The 18,789-nt window shown below is 54.1% G+C and overlaps 3 protein-coding genes across 3 annotated transcripts; 1 reads left to right on the forward strand and 2 right to left on the reverse strand.

The window, feature by feature from the left end:
- Positions 1-3,205: 3,205 nt before the first annotated feature.
- CkaCkLH20_02903 (putative SRF-type transcription factor) lies at positions 3,206-4,045 on the forward strand (the record flags this gene model as incomplete). Its single annotated transcript, XM_038885622.1, has 3 exons — positions 3,206-3,451; positions 3,575-3,709; positions 3,773-4,045. 3 exons carry the CDS (start codon positions 3,206-3,208, stop codon positions 4,043-4,045), a joined length of 654 nt encoding a protein of 217 aa, XP_038748821.1.
- Positions 4,046-8,997: 4,952 nt separating this feature from the next.
- Positions 8,998-9,705, reverse strand: CkaCkLH20_02904 (ctr copper transporter; the record flags this gene model as incomplete). Its single annotated transcript, XM_038885623.1, has 2 exons — positions 8,998-9,106; positions 9,161-9,705. The coding sequence occupies 2 exons, from the start codon at positions 9,703-9,705 to the stop codon at positions 8,998-9,000; spliced, it is 654 nt and encodes a 217-aa protein (XP_038748822.1).
- Positions 9,706-17,586: 7,881 nt separating this feature from the next.
- Positions 17,587-18,789, reverse strand: CkaCkLH20_02905 (uncharacterized protein; the record flags this gene model as incomplete). Its single annotated transcript, XM_038885624.1, has 2 exons — positions 17,587-17,703; positions 17,770-18,789. The coding sequence occupies 2 exons, from the start codon at positions 18,787-18,789 to the stop codon at positions 17,587-17,589; spliced, it is 1,137 nt and encodes a 378-aa protein (XP_038748823.1).

Here is an 18,789-nt window from a genome sequence, read left to right on the forward strand (position 1 = left end):
ATGCGGTTACGGTCTGAATCCAAGCGTACAGACAGACATGCAATACTTCGCAGCCGTATCTGCAGGTGTACGTAGTATGAATGGTCGCCCTACCTGTGCGCGTCGGTGAGACAAGAGAGAGTCAAGTCATGAGTGCGAAAACAACGACGACGACAAGGCATGGACCGTGAGCGTGGGAGACGCCCAGAAACCCGTGTCCGATTCTCAGTATTCGTACGAATACAGAGCATTCAGCAGTGAGGACTCCAGTCTCCAGCCCAGGGCCGCGCTGGTCTGGTTCGGTCGGCCGCGTCCTGACCGATATGCCCCACGGCCAGGGCGGGACGCAACCTAATTGTGCCAATTTGGCAGGCCAGGCCATCGATTGGCGCCTACCGGCGACGGGGGACAGCAACTTGGGCTGCGCTAGGGGTTTAGGACTACTGCGTGGGCGGAGTTAAGGTGACGGGAGACACCTTGCGCCAGTACGAAGATGACATGGCATTGCTTGATTTAAGCCCATCCAACTTGACGGCACGCAGGAATGATGAACCGAGGACATGGATGAGGACCAATGTACTGGCAAACTGTAGAAGAGGGTTGCGGTAGGTGAAGAAGACGAGATGCCTTGGCGATGCGGGTGGTAGTGGTAAGGTAGTGCAGTGCCGCTGGGTGGATGGTAGTGCGGTAGGTGATACGTGCGGGTAAGGTTGGCAAGTCAGATATTTGGAGATACGGATACTGATACGCAGTTCTGTACTTTGGCAAATGCTTGTGCTGTTGCTTGCGCTTGCACTTGAGGGGGAAACCTTCTTAGCTGCAGGTGAGTGCGTGCTAACATACGTCTCCTCATTTTTCGTACCTCAGCTTCCTGCTGGGGGCCCCTGGGAGGAGAAAGAAATACTTTGGCGATGCCTTAGTCTGCGTGCGCCTCCAAGCAAATGCCGTCAATCTGGGTCCCTGGGTTTGGTGTGTAAGATAAGGGGACCTTATGAAGAAAAAGGGGGAAATCCAGAGAGAATATCGGGAACCTGAGATGCCCGACGTTGAGGCAAGAAATGAGAGGGGTGAGAAAACGTTGATGTAGTTATGAGATGATGGAAGGAAGAGACTCGAGAGTGCTTGTGATTGTGATTGTGATTGTGAGTAGGAGCAGGAGCAGGAGCTGGGGAATGGAAGTCACATTCACATTGGGATGGACCCCACTCTCCTCTTTCGACACCACCTCACCTTCTCGCCCAACCCCGTTCGTTCCCGTCGTCTGGTCCTGCACCTTGCACTTTCACTTGCACTTGCGGTTTGCACCTGGTCGCCGGTCAAGTTGGTCCTTCCCTCGTCGACTTGGAGTTCTTGCCTGCCCGGCCGTTGCCTACCCACGTCTGTGGTGTTCCTTCCTCACGTCCCGTCCTGACGTGCAGTCTTACCAGATCGTTCCTGCCTCATCTGTCTCTTCGCTCTTGCTTAGCATTATACCTTATACTCATCCGCCCCTTCCATCTTTTCTAATTGCTCCTGCCCGAATAAGGTGCAGTACTTTATTAGTAACTATGTAGATAAGATAAGATCAGAAGGAGGGAGAAAATTGTAGCAGATTGTCAGATGGAGGAACAAGAGGGAGGACTTGACAAAAATTACGGATACACACATCCTATCCGCTCCCACCACTACCACCACCATTTATCTCTCTCTCACTCTTCATCCACCCATCCCACCCATCCATCCATCAATCCATCGCCAACACCCCTCCCTCACCACCCCCTCCCACGCCGTCCCTTTCAAAGGAAAGGCCAGAGGTATCTTGTATCACGCACTGTACGCTACAACCTAGCTAGCATTCGATACCCTGGTCGTTCCCCCAAGGGCCCCCCGTCGCGACTCTCAGGTCTCCGTAAGGTAGTGGCCCAGAGGCAAAGGCCGCCACCCCCCCCCGCCTTTCGTTTTCCCTTAAACTGTCTGGTCGTGGCCGCAGCCCGTGCTACCACCTCACTATCCTCTTTTCATTCACTCCGCAGTTCCCCTTTGCCTTATCCTCAATCGAGCGAGCTTCTTTCCCCAACTGACGTTTTTGTTGCTTGATTCTATGAGAGCAGGGGAAACCGCTTGACCACCACCAAAAGTCTCTCTCTATCGACAAGATACCTATAGAGAACCAACCAACCCATCGACCAGATCAACATCTGTCTCTTTGTCCACCTTACCGGACCTACCTGCTTATCCTATTTTTTTTCTGGGGTAACTCAAACCCGTTCGTCGGCTCCGTACAAGACAATCACCAACCGGACGAGTATCAGTACCTCGAACCTCAAAGTCTTGTTGTTCTCCCAGCTCAGGCAATCCCGACCCCGAAGTCCCCAGTCCCAGGTTCCTCGAGTCGCGTTTTTCCTTTTTCTGCGCCGTCACCCACCACCTCCACCAACATAGCACCCGCAGAACCGCAGGTCCTAAAACTATTCGTACACCACGCAAACCGCAAACCGAACCCGCTCGGCTCATAATCCGCACCGCAGCCAGTTCGTTTCGTCAGGCCAAGCCTCTCCCACGGTCTACCCGCTCACGCTTGCGCGAGCAACCACCACCTCCAACCGCGAACACCACACTTGTCCACCACCACAAATCCTTCCAAGGCAAAAAAAAAAAAAAAAAAAAACACGGCGCGCCTGTCAGAAAAAGATAGTCGACTTTGACTACTGCCGACCTAAACAAATTTCGTCCGTCCGCTCTCCCGACAAGCAACCAGCAGCTGTCAGGCACGGAAGACCCAAAAGTCAAACAAAGCAAATAAAAAAATTAAACCAGCAAATTCCTCGCTTCCGTTGGCCGGCACAGCAAAAAAACGCACTACGCGCACCACCCACTTACTGCCACCACTACCCGCCTAACTTGCACCCGCACCTGCACCTGCCTGCCTCCTCCTACCTTACCCGGTTCTGGTCCTGGTTCTGGTTCTCGTTCCTCGCCTTACTTCTTCCTTCCACCTGCCACCACCCTCCACCAACCGCAAGGCACCACCACAAGGCCACTGCAACCGCTCCGCACCAGACTCGATACAGGTTACGTCCCGTCCCGACCTGGTTTCTTCTGCGACAGAATCCAAGCTACACACAACAGCTGCCCTTGCCTCCAGATCAAGTATAGATCAATCGGCACCACGCTCAAAGCAGCATCTCCACCGTTTATTTTACCTTTACCTGCCTCGTGATACCATCCGACTATCACCAAGACCACAATGGCCGACATCACCGATCAACACGAACAGACCTCTCCCGCCGACCTCGACGAGTCGCAGGTTGGCAACGGCAACGTCGCCGAGAACAGAGGCGTCAAGCGCCAGCGTCCCAGCACCGCCGACGACGATGACGACGACGACGAGAAGGGCGGCCGCGAGCGTCGCAAGATTGAGATCAAGTTCATCAACGACAAGTCTCGTCGCCACATCACTTTTTCCAAGCGCAAAGCTGGCATCATGAAGAAGGTAACCACCCGTCGCATTCCCCCGTGCATCCGACCTGACCTGCCGCCATTATCGCGCGCCCCGGCTTGCTGCACCCTCGTCGCCAGACCCAATGGGCCAATTGCTGACACGACGCGTTACTAGGCTTACGAGCTTTCCGTCCTCACCGGTACCCAGGTCTTGCTCCTTGTCGTCTCAGAGACTGGCTTGGTGTACACGTTCACGACACCGAAACTCCAGCCTCTCGTCACTAAGGCTGAGGGCAAGAACTTGATCCAGGTATGGCTACCACCCATATCTCCCATTGGTAGATGGACTTTGATGGGCTAACTGTTGATGTAGGCGTGTCTGAATGCCCCCGAACCCTCCCAGGGCGGCGAGAACGGCGTCGACGACTCAAACCAGGTTGACTCTCCCGAAGAGCCCCCCCAACAACACCTCCCTCCTCAACGTCAAGGTATGCCCCAGAACCACATGCCTCCCCAATACGGCATGCCCGTCAACCCCATGGACCCCCAGGCCCTCGCGTACCAGAGCTACGTCCAGCAACAACAACGGGGAGGTGGCTACATGCCGCAGTCTGGTCTTCCCCAGCACACGTCGCACCAGTCATGATAGCCAAGTTGTTCACGACCAGTGCATCTCTCGTTGATAACTGCATGCTGGAGAAGTCGCTCATCGGCACGGGGGGCATGGTCGGCATTCGTTCCTCAAATCCGAGGCTCCGGCGGTTTGGCGTTACAGTTCGGTGTTACCACTTGCTGCATCTCGTTCCACTACGTTTCTTTTATTTCCCTTGACTCTGATTTCCCTCTCTTTCGATTCCGTTACCGGCATGCAGCACTTGGACAGTTCTTGGTCATGGACGGATGCAACAACTGGCCTGGCATGAGGACTGGAAAACTCTGTGCGCCGTTCTTTATCACGGAGCGAGACTTAATGCTATCTTGTGGAAACACCTTGGGGGATGCAACGAGAACACGGCAACATGGAGGATACTCAATGGGGAAACACACGACAGTTGGGATGGCATTGCGGAGGAGGGGCGGCCTCATTGAACACAAAAAACATCTTGTGCCATGGGCCAATTTTTGGCGCCGGCTCTAGACGGGAGCTCAGGAGTGCGCGCGTGAGTGGGATTGCATGGCAAGGTTGGCCAATTTCTTTTCTTCTTCTTTCGTTTATGCCGCGGGAGGAAATGTTTGCGTTGTCTACCTTTCGAAAAAAGGGTATGGGGGAGGTTTGGCGCGGGAAAGAACGGGGGTTTTCAGCATGAGGGCATGACTTCTCACGGCTGGGGCAGGCACATTTCTCTTGGAATGGACTTTGATGATATTGTCGAGGATCAGATGGGCCGAAGATGATGCGCGCGCGACTTTTTTTCTTTTCCTTCTATTTCCAACAAAAAAAACCTTCCCCGAGGCCCTTTCGTAGGACTCGGCTTCGATACCCCCGGCCCTGGGCAAATCAACAAGACAACAATACATTCACAAAACAATGTCCTGTCCTGTCCCTTTCCCGCCCCCATCTCTATTTTTCATACAGACGCGCACGCACACACACACTTGTTACGAAAGCAATACCCCCTACCTCTTTTTTCTGGAGTCTAGGAGACAGACGGGATGGGAATCAAGACGGGAAGAAGAAAGGCTTGACGCGATAGGGAGGGGACGTAGGGGTCCCGGTTGGCTTTGTATGATAGCATTTGCATTTGCCCGTTGATTCTTTTACCATGCGTTTTATTACTCGTCTCTCTTAGAAAGTCAGGGTCTGACACAAGCTGCTAATCTTTTTTTCACGTTATTTTGATTCCCACCTTGCTATCTATCTGTAGGAAATGCGTGACAACAGCTCTCATTGATGTATGATCACGTAAAATGTCGACAGTGCCAGCCAGCCCGCTCCCCTTTCAGCTTGGGCTTGCCCGGCTGGCCGTTTGCGGACGCGGTGTGGCGAGCGAGACCGCGTGGTGGTGGGAGTGGTGGTGTGTGGTGGGTGTTGAGTTCCGTCATGTTGAATTGTCTGTTGCCCTTCCATGACATGACTGGTGACATGACAGTGACATGAACTCTAACGGGGTCATGCGAGACACTTTGAGCTTCTTCTTGTTCCTCGAGGGTTGTGAGTTCCTAGGCTTGTGTTAAGGGGAAAATTAAGATTTTTCTTAAATTTTCGCTGGATTTGTTCGCGTGCTGCCGTCTGTCAGAAAAATGTCAAAAGACAGCAGTACCTTGTAGCGTCCCTGGCTCTCTTTTTTTTCTCCTTGGAATTTCCGTATTAATCGATTGGGGGGTTGTCGGACTACGGACAAAGCAGCACGCACATGCGAACGCGCAAACATGGACATGACGACTGATTGACTGACTGACTGACATGCCTGCCTTGGTTTCGCTTGTGAGAAAGCGAGTACGGCGATTACGGGTCGGGTATGATTTCGCGGCGTTTGCAATCCTCCATTCGTACCCGCGAGTGTGTGTGTGGGAATGGGACGGTCCGGAGGATGGGCAGCCAAAGATTCGATCAAGTCGATGGCTGCCGTGTAAGCCACATGTTTCCTGAACAGGCAAGACAATTCTTCCCACGCTCGACCTTTTGAACTTGGTCGACGCAGGATGATTTTTGGTGACGGACGGGATGCAAGGGCAGCTGAGGACTCGAATGCTGCTTTTGGCCGTCTGGCGGGCTGTGATTCGGCGGTTGGGAGGCCCGCTTGCGCCCCGGCCATGGCTACCGCGTCCGCCCTGTCAGTGGTTGAGATCCAGCGATGGTTAGTGGACCTGATAGCGCCCGGGTAGCTGGATGCACGTCCGCACGGCACGGCGTAGAGGGGTCAATGGTGGCGCGTAGGGCAGAAGCTGAAGAGCACCAACTGTTCGGTCTCGGATTTGACTGTCGGTTGTCTCTGTCGATCACACACATGCCAGATTGTGCCCTTCAATGCTGACGAAAAACTTGGGGCGAGCAGTATCATGATGTGTCACATGCGCTTCCCAAGCACTTCGTCTGGCTTTTTCTTTTGCAATTCTGTAGCGGGGTAGCAATCGAGGATGGTGTTTCCGGCTGCTTCCATTTCGGTGAAGGTATGGATTCGCTGCTCGTTGGTGGGGAAGGTCTTGTCTGGATTGGGACATGATGCAGGGACAGCTCGTTGCCTCTTTGGGCTTGGTGGGCTTGCTCGCGATGGAATCGCGCGACGGTTGTCATGGAGTTATCGGCGACTTCTTGCCCATCGTGGCTTTTCAGTAGGTATGATTGTTTGGAGCTGATCTCCAGCCTGGATGACCGCCACGTGTCGACGCCGTAGAGCGGCCACTGATGCGGTTGGTTTTGACGTCTTCCAGTCAAACTTCGCAGAAACCGACACTGGACGTCTTGATAATATCAGCAGGAGCAGCGGCCATTCTCAAGGCCCCGCGAACAAGGATGTCCAAGAAAGAGGTTGACTTTGAGTTGGTGTCCGCGACTCATCGGGCCTAAAGAAAAGTGTATCCTGCCGAGTCCCAAGGACTTATCTCCTTGACCGGACACCGTACCGCTGCCGAGGTCGTCGGATTACTCACCAGACTCACCGCGAGGCGCCGGAAACAAACCGACAATGGAGGGCTCAATTTCTGTTTTGACCGTTGAAATAAAACAATCCCAAGCCTTCTTCGCCTGTCAAGTTGACATCGCACCAGTAGGAACGACGGGCGGGAGTTGCTTTAATGCTCCCCGGAGCCCGTCGGACACGAAGTATCATGCGGTGGTCTTCCGACGTTTGAAAAGACGGCGTCCGGGCGTTGGCCACCGGCTGGTTGGGCTGTGTTCTTCGCTGATGTTTGTCTAACAATCCAGCCTCGCGCCTATGTCCTTGTCTTTCCGGACAATTGCGAACTCTGCGTCGTCCCAAAGACCACAGACACAGATGGAGTCGGATTGATGGAGGCCCACATACGCCCGAGGTCCGCTGATGAAAGCCATGTACCACACAGTGCTCGGAGTTGTGCGCCGTTGGCTACTTTGACGGGATCAAGTCCGTCGGGTTTGGGGGAGCTGTCACGAACTTCAGTCGAAGTGAAAGCCTTCAAGAGCGTTTTCGGTCTAGTCGCCAACCCCATCGTCTGGTGTTCTGACTGGATTGCCTCGAGTTCGACGGCCGGCTGGCAAGGCCGATCGTTGACTCCAGGGTTCGGCTAACTCAGACCGTTGCGACTTGCCGGCAATCACGGCGCGAGAAGCGACGCAACTGGTGAGTATATCGACGCCGGCGCCACAAGTTGTCGGCCGTCTGCCGCTTCTACAGCTTGCCTTTCGGTTTCTGACACCGACGCAGGCGGCGGCCACCACCAATGTCGTGGTCAGCCACTCATAGTCCAGGCGCAGAGAGGGGATATTCGATAGCAGCGACGTTATGCTTTTCTCGATGCCACGTGGAACTTTCCGAACTCGTTCGTAGATTGGCCAAAGTTGATGGCTTGAATGGCAGCAGCAGCATCGGGGCTGTGAAACTTTCAGAGGCCATCTGGTTGACTGTTCAGATGAAACGAGCAGAAACAAGCTCTCTGGGAAGGCGGGCCCTTAGTAAATGCGGCAATCAGGACATCCCACCGCCATCGTAAGGCTCGCACCTGGTTTGGGTGACGTTGACCTGCGGCTCCACGACTCGGAGGCTCGGAAGTTGTGGAAGGGGAATGCTTGTTTATCAAGCATCGCAACGTATCCGTACTCGCGAGAATTTTAGCATGTGGATGGGCGTAAAATATTGTAAGACGACACAGATGGGCTTTTTTGAAAAGACGGATATGTGCCGATACTCATTCATGACAAGCGTCTGGCGTTCACCTTCGGATCGTTTCTCCCACGAAACCACCTGAATGTATAGTCTGCAAGAAGCAAGAGTTAGCGGCAGCTTAACGGGACACGAGCGGGCTGGTGGCTTGCCTGCGTGGCTGGTGCCTCGTTCGGCAAACGGAAATCAACGAGCTGATAAGAACAGGCGGCTTGGATGTTGGCTAGGGTCGGTGATGATGAAATGTAACAAGAGATGATGGATGACCCGGCAAGGAAAAGGTCGTTGGCCTTGGTGTTGTCTCGGTTGGAGAGAGCACAAGAGGAATGGGCTGAGGGGGTTTGAGAAGGTTTCTGCACGGGCCACGGGTCAGCCCCCCGCTTCTGGCGTACCCTCTACTTGTCCCTTTATCACTTGTTGGAAGGAGCGACTAACAAACACATCACCAGCCACTTCGAGCCGAAACCTCGCAACAGCATTATTATTGTTACAGCTGCGGCCTTTGCGACTTTGGCCGCCATAAAAATATACAGTCGTGCTGTTTGCAGCACTTCCAACGAGTGTCTTGTCATCAGCCACTAGAAGTCTGGATATTCCCTCGACAGGAGTCCACAGAAAAAAAAATCCCAAGTAGAAGGGGTTGGTGAAGGTGAAGGAAGTCTGGTCAGAATTGGTCCGTCGTTCATATCGTCTCTTTGCCTCCGTAGAAGCAATCGTAACACCACAGATTCTTTCCTGGTTCTTTGAGTGAAGAATTCAGGGGAAACTTTGCCCTGTGGTGAGGCAATCTTCGGACAACTTAATGCTCTCCCATGGTCGCAAATCGGCCAACGGCGAGACTACCCAAGAAAACACCACCGAGAACGGAGAGGAGATATCCGACGTTCATGGTCATGACCGCAAGCATGCTGTGATGCGTATTAGCAAAGCGACTCGCTTGGGTGGATGGGTGGGAAACTTACAGGAGGTAGCCAACGCCGGCGATGGACGTGTCGATGAGGGCGCGGATGGGATCGACAGAAAACCTCCATGGCCGCCAGATACCGTGCTGTCCTTGCACAACTGTGACATTTTCCTCTACTCCGTTCTCCGAGAGAACCATCTTGTGGGCCATGCTGTCCTGGGACATTTGACCAGCCATACCGAGCTTTCCGTTGACTTTGACGTAGCGACGCTTGAAATCCTTGTCCAACCATCGCTTCTCCTGGATAGACTTGAGGGCGACCATGCTGCGAAGACCGAAGGCCAGGAAGACGAGGAAGATGCAAGTGGCAGCGTAGGTGCCAACGCTGTTCGGGGTCCAGTTCTCGGTGTAGAGCGGAGTCTTGATGTTGGTTTGGAAGATGGTCATCATCATCATGCTCATGCTGCTCGAACCGTGGCTGTCGTTCATTGCCATGCCGCCAGATCCGCTCATGTCCATGCCGGGCATGGTGTCAGCCTGGGTAGCTGTTCCTGCCGCCCCGTGGTCATCACCACCGTGCCTTGCCATCAAATAGCTGTCCATCGCGGCGGTGCGGTTCGGTTCGAAGGGGCGAAGCGGTCGACGCTGTCGGGAGGCAAACGGACGGTCGGTATTAGAGAGTGACGAAACGGATATTCCAACCAGGCTCCAGTCCCGGCCGAGGAGTTATATGTTAGTTCTCGTGATTTGACGTGTAAAGAGAGCGGCGTGATTTTTCGGACGGAAAGTTGACGTGGTTGGGCGGCGAGGACGGTGATATAGATTGACAGCGAGAAAGTTTGCGAGGGATCTTCAGACGCTTGGAACAGGGAGAGCGTTACGAATTAGTTCTCGCGATGCCGCAGCGAAACAAGAGCATGTTCTGCATTAACGGCAAGTGACTTGGCTCGTGCCAAGATGTTGGAGACGGGCAGATGCGACTTTTTGCTACTCCTGCCGGTCAGCCATGGAACCTGGATGACCCCAGGTGATACTGACGGCAGGCCACAGCGTGGTCTAATATGTCGTTAGCAGAAAACAGCAGGATTGACGCTGTGATGTCGATAAGGCAGGTTGGAAGTGTCGTTACTGCGACCCAGGGACAGACCCTTGGGAAACATGCGCATTGGTGGGGTTTGCGACAACGCCAAGGACGGATAGTAAGCGACGGTCCCGACCTTCCCATCTTTAATTGGCTGTTGTGGCCACTAAGCTTCGCCCCGCCGAGAGCAGCAGCAAGTACCGATACCTGCTCTCCCTAACAATTTTCACATCGAGTGACCCCTCAACTCTAACCTCCGTCTTTCCTGGCCTCAAACAACCTGCTCATTTGCCGTGTCGACATCAGCTTTTTCTGCTTCTTCCTCCCGCTTTTTTGGCCCTAGTCTATCTCATCATTTCACACGAACCTCTGACGATTTACGAGACGAAAATAAGCAATACCACTACTGGGCCGAACGGTACACGAGGTCTTTGCCGACTGGTTTCTTGGCCATGACTTCGCCGCTGCGGCGACCGCGACCGCAACCGCCATCTCCTAGCCGGTATCGTCGTGAGGGACCAAATGCCTCGCCTTCCAGAAATAGCCCACAACTCCGTGTTTCTGAACCAACTGGCGACACAAACATGGGTGACCGAATCAGACAAACCAAGCCAACCCCGGGCCTGACAGAACTCAAATAGGCCCCCTTCCAACGAGGGACCGCGTACCACGTTGGAAACTGTCCGTCGGCCGTCTGGACCGTGGCCTTGGCAAAAGAAAGGGACCTTGTTCATGGCAACATTACGCTTGTTCGAAACAAGCTCAAGAGGCTCTCGCGGCTGCGACGAAGAAGCAGAAAGGGACGGCTGCGCTGTCTCATGTGTCGTCACCGAGCCCGAAGCTAAGGTCAATCTGAGCATTTCGTCCGAAATCATGTCTAAACCGACCTATTCTCGGCCGTTTTCTTCTTCACCTCAGAAAGCTTTTACCACCAAGCTTTGGCACAAATCCGCCAATCGCATCCGTGGAACGTCGACCCTTCCTGGTCTCACTGGCAAGAACTATTAGCCGGCGTCCAACCTGCGTATCATTGCCCCCGATGCTTCGTCACGCCCCACTCCTCGCGTGCTGGGTGCCGCGTTTCTGAATCTCCCGTCCACGTCGTCAACGTTGGACTGGACGAGATTTCAGGCTGAGAAATCTTCAGCCGAATTCTGTGCTTCATTCGTCCTCTTACCTACCTAAAGGGGTAACCAATATGCAAGTTTCACGATAAACTACAGCGTTCAGACGACCAGCTTCGAAAGCGGCTCGCGAGATATTGTCCACAACAACAGCACTCAAACCCCTTTTTGTTAGCTAACTCTACGGGCTTCCCTGAGCCATCTTCGAACCATACTCGTCATCGGAATCATTGAATCACCCGCAGCATGTCTTCCATACCCAGGCTTCAAAAGCGCAAACCAACTGGTGTCCTCCTACTGACACAAATTGAAGGCTGGCGTGGGACGGCCAACGACAAACGCTACTTGACGCAGGATCAGTGTCAACTAAAGTCGGAATCGTCAGCTTCCACATCAAACGCCAATATCCGTCCAAACTCACTCATAGAGTTCCTTCCGACTCGTCCCTTGCTGGGGGCGTATGCTGGTCTTGGCGAATCACAGTCTCCCACGCCATACGCCAGCATTGGACTGACGACGACGGCAAGCTCCTGAGCATTTTCGGATCGAAATACCCCAGAACTATGTCTGGAAAGTTTGCGCCGGGACTGCGATATAATCGCCAAGTGCTTCGCCGAAAATGCCGCCGGGAATACTATGCAGTACTTCTCAAAGGCCGGTGTCCAGAAGAGAGTCGGACTCAACTTTTAGCCGCAACAGCATGGAAAACAATCCTCTGTCCCCCTCAATATTCCCCCGATGGCACGCGTAACTCGGTTTCGCCAAAGAAGACGGAACAGTTAAGAACCAACCCCGATAACCGGCAGCAAAGTAGACCATCATGTGCTTGCAGCCGGTCAACGGGTCTTATGTGGGACCCGATCGGCGGAAGATCCGGCGGAAGACTCGGGCTATAGTTACCCGCCGATCGTCGCCGGAGTATTTTTATCGGATCCGGGGGAAAGCGAACTAAAACTTCGAGTGGTCGGGTCATTCTCAACGATCGAATCGTTCGTTAGCCGGGATGGAGTGTGAAAAGCACACGACTGTCAAATCGACAGGGGAGCCCGGTGGTGATTGACCCGGCTCCAATGCAACGTTGGACACCTGAATTCACTTGGTGCCTCAGAGCAGCACCTCGCCGAAGTTGGCAGTCTTTGTGGTTTGTGTCGCTTCAAAGCCAACAATGTTTGCTGAGGGAGACCAGCGAATGTTCAAAAAGAGTTTGCGGCCTGCCATTTGGCATTTTCCTTCCGGTGAGGCCATCCCCTCTCTCATTCAGCCCTCGACAGCCCCGAACAAGACAGTCCCCACGCCGGCCATTGGGGCGGCGCTGGTCCGCACCTTTTAGGCATGGGGAACGATCTGCATCAACCCGCGGCGCTATCCACAGGAAGCGGGTGGATGAAGTCTTGGTTGGCCAAAGACGGGGACACAGGCCATCACATCCCCATCTGCATCCAACCTAAACCGTGGGGCTGGGATCAAGGGGCGGGCAAGGCAGCTTGCCGAGTCTATTTCGACGACTTGCAACGGATGTCCTGGTTCTGATTGCAATCGTCGCTGATCTCATATCGCCAGCCCGATTCGCGGCGACCGGCGTTATTGACTGTCCAATCAATTTATCACACTCCCAACCCTGCTTAGGGATGCTCTGGATGCGAAACCAGCCTCGCCACCGGTGACAGCCGTCCAGCATCAGGCAGAACGCGGTGACGTCCTTGTTCTGGTCGACGAAAGTAGCCATCTTCTGTCGTCCAGCCCGCCGTACGAAGCCGAGAAGTCGGGAGAATATGGGCAAAAGGCACGTGACTGGCACGGACAAAGCTCATGGCGGCCCTCGGCTGCATGTGCTGAATACCATGGCTCTGAAGGAGATATCTCGACATGCCATTACCTTGCCGACTACATTGCAATATAATCCTACGGAGACCTTCAAATCAAGCTGTGTAAACTCTTTGGTCGTTGTTTGTCGCAAAGAAATAGCGTCGGGAACTCGAAATCATCGAAAAGCACCATCCAATGGGAAGAGGCACCTGAATGAGAATATCAACATTGGCTTTCAGGTAACACAAACGGCAACATACCTGCGAGCGCCATCTTTTCCACGAATGGGTATTGTCCCAAGTGCTGGGGCTCTAGTACTTCTCCAAAAAAGAGCATACCGACTTGGATTGGAAGCCAAGCAGTCATGCAACAGTGACAAGGACGGACGCATAGTCAAGGCCATGCATCTCGGCACTGCCCTATCACAAACGGAACATCACATCCTGAATTTTCGTCTGGACTCGCAGCCCCGGAGATAACATTCTATTGACCAGATGTTAGTACCGTCTACTTCCGAAATTGACGTCTTCTTGCTCGTCGCCTCATACCTGAGATCGAAACCAAAGATGGAGTTCGCGACGAGTTTCTTTCTATTCATGGAACACAACGAGAACTCACGATAAGGATATTCGTCAGTGGCCCTGGGCTCTATCATGAGCATCGGGCGCCGTGGTGCCCGCCGTAAGCAACAGTCGTTTGCGCCGGGCTTCACATTCGTGCGGCCTGCGTTGCTGAGACATGAAGAGATTCGCCCGTCGAATATTCAAAGACAATTCGTCGGCTCGAGAGTCAACCCAGCTGATCAGGCCAGCCATATCCTGTTTGCTGACTCTGGATTTGAAGGAGGTCAGATTGGTGGGGACCAAAGGCAGCGCGTAATTGCGTGAGATCTCCATGGAGTCCCCCAATCCCGCATCCGGGCGTTCAGCCGCTGCCGCACTGAGTGGCCGCTAGCCTCAATATGGCACTCCGAGCAGCATGACGACGTGCTTTGGTGCCCCCCTCCAAGAACGCTGATGGGTACGAATAGCACCCTCGAGGCACGCCTCGCATGTCAGCGGCACCTGCATTGTCCAACCCCCTGCCAACAGCTGGATGCCGTCCACACCTTCTTCCTCCTGTCATTAGTACAGTATCCTTTGAGCCATAGGCGTCCTGGCTTTACGTCTCCCGCATTTTTCTTAACTCCCAACGACCGACGTGGCACTCAGGGCTTATGCCACGCCGAGTTGAAGAATGTGAAGAAGAAACGAGAAAGAGCTTGAGGAACGTTCGCAAATACCGGCCGCCACGGCGCTGGTGGATGAGCTTCATTTCCAAAAGGAAGACCGAGAGGCCAACGGCCGGCCATTCCTGTGAATCCTGCTCTTACTGGAAGAGCTCACGACATGTGTCTCCTCGCCAAGACCGCGCGCATATGCGACACCGCAGATTCGGACACCAGCTGAGCAGAACGGAAGAGGATGTCTCCTCCAGGCCTGCAGTGTCTTCCCACCTTGTGAAGCAGTCTGCGTATGACAAAGGACGAAAAGCAGCGGACGCGGTTGCCCTCGTCGAGTTCTCGCCTGGCCACTCCCCCACCAACTCTCCGGGTAGCAAGGCAAACACTACAGCCCCACGCCATTTTAGCTTTTGATGGGAGGGACCGTCAGAGATCAATGGCGACAACGCCTATCCATCTGGCTGCATTTGGGCGACGGACTCTTCGAGCCCCCTCGTGCACAGATGGCGTGGCTTCCCCTAGCTCCATCACTAGTGATGCCGCCAACATGCCACCAATCCCGAGAAAAAGGGGAGGAGAGGGGAGAGGAGAGGAGAGGGGAGGGACAGGCTAGAAGCCCGCTGGGTGGGAGGCGTCTCTCCGTCCTCGCTTTGGATGTTGCGTCTTCGTGGACTGGTCCCCAAGGCGCCGCCATTCTTCTCTTCCTCCGCGTGAGTATGTCTCAGCTCACCTCAGGTCTGGTTCAGCTTCCAGCCTACCGTCTCGCCTTCGCCGCCACGCACCCACGCACCCCTCACCTCACCTCCTCACAAGCTTCTGGCTTTGTTTCTGCCGGGAGGGTGGCCCCCGAAGGCAGTTTGAGGTATCTGGAACGCGCAGGTCTTTTCTCAGCTCCAGCAAATCGCATCTTTTCGGACGAGCCTCATTCTGCGGCATTTATTTACTCCAGTCTATCGGCGCAGGATGCAAAGGAAAATTCAGTAAAAATCGTTGAATCATGGTGACTCGCAGCCGCATGTAACCGATGCAAGGGGCGTCACGACCCCGTGTATGCGTTTCCCTGTGGCAGCAGCAGCACGAGAGAAAAGCCCTCTGCAACCTTGAGTTGCATCAAGCCCTCTCCGCGCCAAACCACCACACCTTAGTTGCAGCCACGATGGCGTGTGTTCATCCGCCGCCGTGGAACGGCTGTAGTCACGGGCTGTGCAAGGCCTCCAAGCACCCCCAAGGTGTGAGTAATATACACCTCACAAGGTCGCGATATAGACTTTTATCGACGCGAAAAGCACACCTGGACGACCTACTTCTTGCGGGGGAGAAGCATACGAAGCATTATTAAAAAAAAGGGGAGACATGCGCCGGATACGGCAAAGGCAAGAGAGTCTGAACGGCCCCCCGTCATCCTCCATGTCGCTTTGTCGGTTCGTCGGTTTGTTCCCTGGCCCTATCATCCGATCTAAAAACTCACCCTAGGCAACCTGCAGAGAAATAAGTTGGCAGAAAACGGAGGGGCGGAGCGCAGGAGAGCCAATGCAAGCAAACGCAAGCTTTTCCCTCATCGTCCGATTTACTCCTCCTCATCCTTCCTTCGCGCTCCAGTTCGTCCTGTCACCGAGCGAACCGTCCGTCCGGTCCGACATGTCAACTAAACAGACTTTTGCTAGCCTTCTGGGTCTAGATCAGATGAAAGGAGGGGAGGGTGGGAGCGCAACCCGGAGACTTTCCAATCCAATATAGTCGATCTTTCCTGCGCGTCACGATGGTTACTAGTTTAGGGGGGGGGGACATGCGAAGTTAACCTCCTTTTCTTCTCGTGGGGGTCGTTTTATTGCTGTGAACCTTTCTGTCTAGAGCTGCGGTTGAGTGGATAATGCTGGTGACTGGTATTCTGTAGCTCGTGAAAATCTCGACGAGTTCGGTTCCGGTCAGATCGCGCGATACCTACGCTGCTTCAACCTCAGCACCGCAGGCCCACCTGGTGGTGATCATGCTACCATGCAGAGTCCTAAAAGGTCCTAATCACTAGGGAACTTTCTGCCCTGCACAATCAATAGAAGTATCAAGGTCTCTTCGGGCCCGAGGATGAAGTTCCTTCCAACACGGATGGGTGTGTGTGTGTGTGTTGCTCATCGAATTCTCAAAATTCAAAGTATAATGGAAGAGAACAGTCACCACACGCCACCCGGTGTTGCCACACCTTAAGCTGTCATCATCCTCCCGTTGTCCGTACCTCGGAGACCGTGAGGTGACGATCACGACATCCCGGTTTTCCACACTTTAAACCCCCGCCGCCATCCGCGTCCTCAAGGCCCATGGCGATGAGGTTGAATTACGCATAACTTCCACATTTTAAGCTTTAATACCCCGAAGGTTTCCGAGGCAATGTGTCATCCCGGGGCAAATGTTGAATCACGATGCGACTTTCCGCAAATGCTATCCACAATCCAGGCATCATGGGGTCACGTTGTCGAATTTTGAGAAACCTGGTGTTCCCCGGTGACGCATCTCGCACTCTTCGATGAGCGGCAAAAAAAGATTGTTGTTCCCAATGACACCATTTTACCCGTAAGACCGGGTCTATTTCCTAACACTAAGATACTTGTACAAGAGAGTTTTGGAAACTCCATCCCCTATGTGGTATCTCCTAAAGCAATTCCGAACCGCATTCCGAACCCATCTCGTACCTCGCCACGATCGAACTCCGTCCTGTAAAAATTTTGCCGGGCCCTGCACGAGATCCCAGGCGCCGTTGTCCGTGACCATGACGAACCCAGTCATTATACCCCGTTGTCCCTTGTAGTTGTCCCGTGAATCCGTTTTCCAGTTTGTAATCGCTCGGTTTCTCATGTCGCAATCCGTTCGCCGCCGAGAGTTCCGTGTCCATGTAAACCGACGAAAGAATCCCAAGCATCCCATCTATAACCCGGATAACCGTGCTCCAATTAGTTGCCGTGGTGTTGGCAATGGCCCAAATACAATTAGGAAAGGTTCCAGCAAAGCTCGCGTTTCGTTCTGATCTCGTAGCAATTTCACACTCGTCTCTGAGACGCTCAAACGAGTCTCTCCAACTGTCTTGAGAACCATGACCCCAGCGGTCCTGAACGTGATGGGCTGTCCTCTTCTCCACCCAAAGTTCGGTGCGTCAACGCCTCACGGGGCAGGTACTTTTTTCAGTTGCTTGAAAAATCGATCTGGATCTCGAGATATGGCCGATGTTTTGATAAAGCACCGGTGTGCTGCGCATCAGTTCTTCACTCTCGCTTCACTGGAGGGGTTCCGTCGTCAGAGTTATCCGGGGGGGAACGGCGGTTGGTCTCGTTGGAAGCATCTGTCTCTTTGTTTCCACAGCCCTTGACGAGTCGGTGTCTCTGTAATTCACCCCGTTAGCATTTAATTTACGCGACAGATATCGCCCGCGGAGAGAATAAGCTTACCTTCAGAGCATCCTTTCGCGAAAAGCTCTTGTCGCAGAAGTTACAGGGAAAAGGCTTGACGGCCAAGTGGATTCGCTTATGCCTCTTCAGATCGTGGTTTCTGTTGAAAGACTGCGGGCATTGGTCGCACTTGAACGGACGCTCGGTTTGAGGGTTCGGCTGGCCGCCATGGGCACCGTACATGGAAGCCCCCAAGTGATGCCCGTATGTAGGAACACCCATTCCCGGGACCAGAGACATCTGATGACCTGGTGCACCGAGGTTGGACATGATGGGTCCTCCCATCGGGGAGACATTGTAGGTGTACCGTTGGTAAGGCGGAGCCATGCCGGAGGGGTTATGAAGAGAAGCAAGTCCCCTTGGCGGCCCAGCTGCAGTCGTCGGGGAAGGCGCGTTTGGCGACGTGTAGCTGTGGTATCCAGGCTGCTGAGGAGCAGAGGACGCGGCGTAGTAGGACTGTGGAGCTGATGGTCGGGACTGCATATACGAGTCAACATGCGAAGGAACACCGCCAGGGGTCGCAGGCTGCGTTGAGACCGGAGTCTGGGAGTTGAGGATGCCGGGTTGCGCCGTTTGAGGCGCCTGGGAAGGCAGACTAACTGGAGTAGACCCTGCTCCTGCTTGAGAATAGGCATTCTGGAAAGGCTGGTGGCTGTTGTTGTAGGAGGGTGCTGGGAGACCTTCGCCGCCGGTGGCTGGAGACTGCGAGGTTCTCGAGTAAGCCAACGGAGATTGCTGTTCGTAGGTGCTTGACCTCGAGGCGTAGGGGGATTGTTGAGCGATGCTTTGAGGCGTCCCCGAGCTGAGTTGATAAGAGCCGTGGGCTTGGGGAGTCGGCCACGAGCCAGAGTAGTACTGAGAGCTCTGGGAGCTGGTGGTGTTTACGCCGGAGGAAAGCGGGCTGAGCCCTTCACCTGTCACTCCTGAAGGCGATGTTAGACCGGAGCTGGCGGTGTGTGGAGAGTGTTGGGTGTTTGAGGTTGCGGAGGAGGAAGAAGCTGGGACCGATGGTGGAATCAT

This window comes from Colletotrichum karsti, assembly GCF_011947395.1.
Source record: "Colletotrichum karsti strain CkLH20 chromosome Unknown Scaffold7, whole genome shotgun sequence".
In the NCBI taxonomy this organism is placed as follows: domain Eukaryota; kingdom Fungi; phylum Ascomycota; class Sordariomycetes; order Glomerellales; family Glomerellaceae; genus Colletotrichum; species Colletotrichum karsti.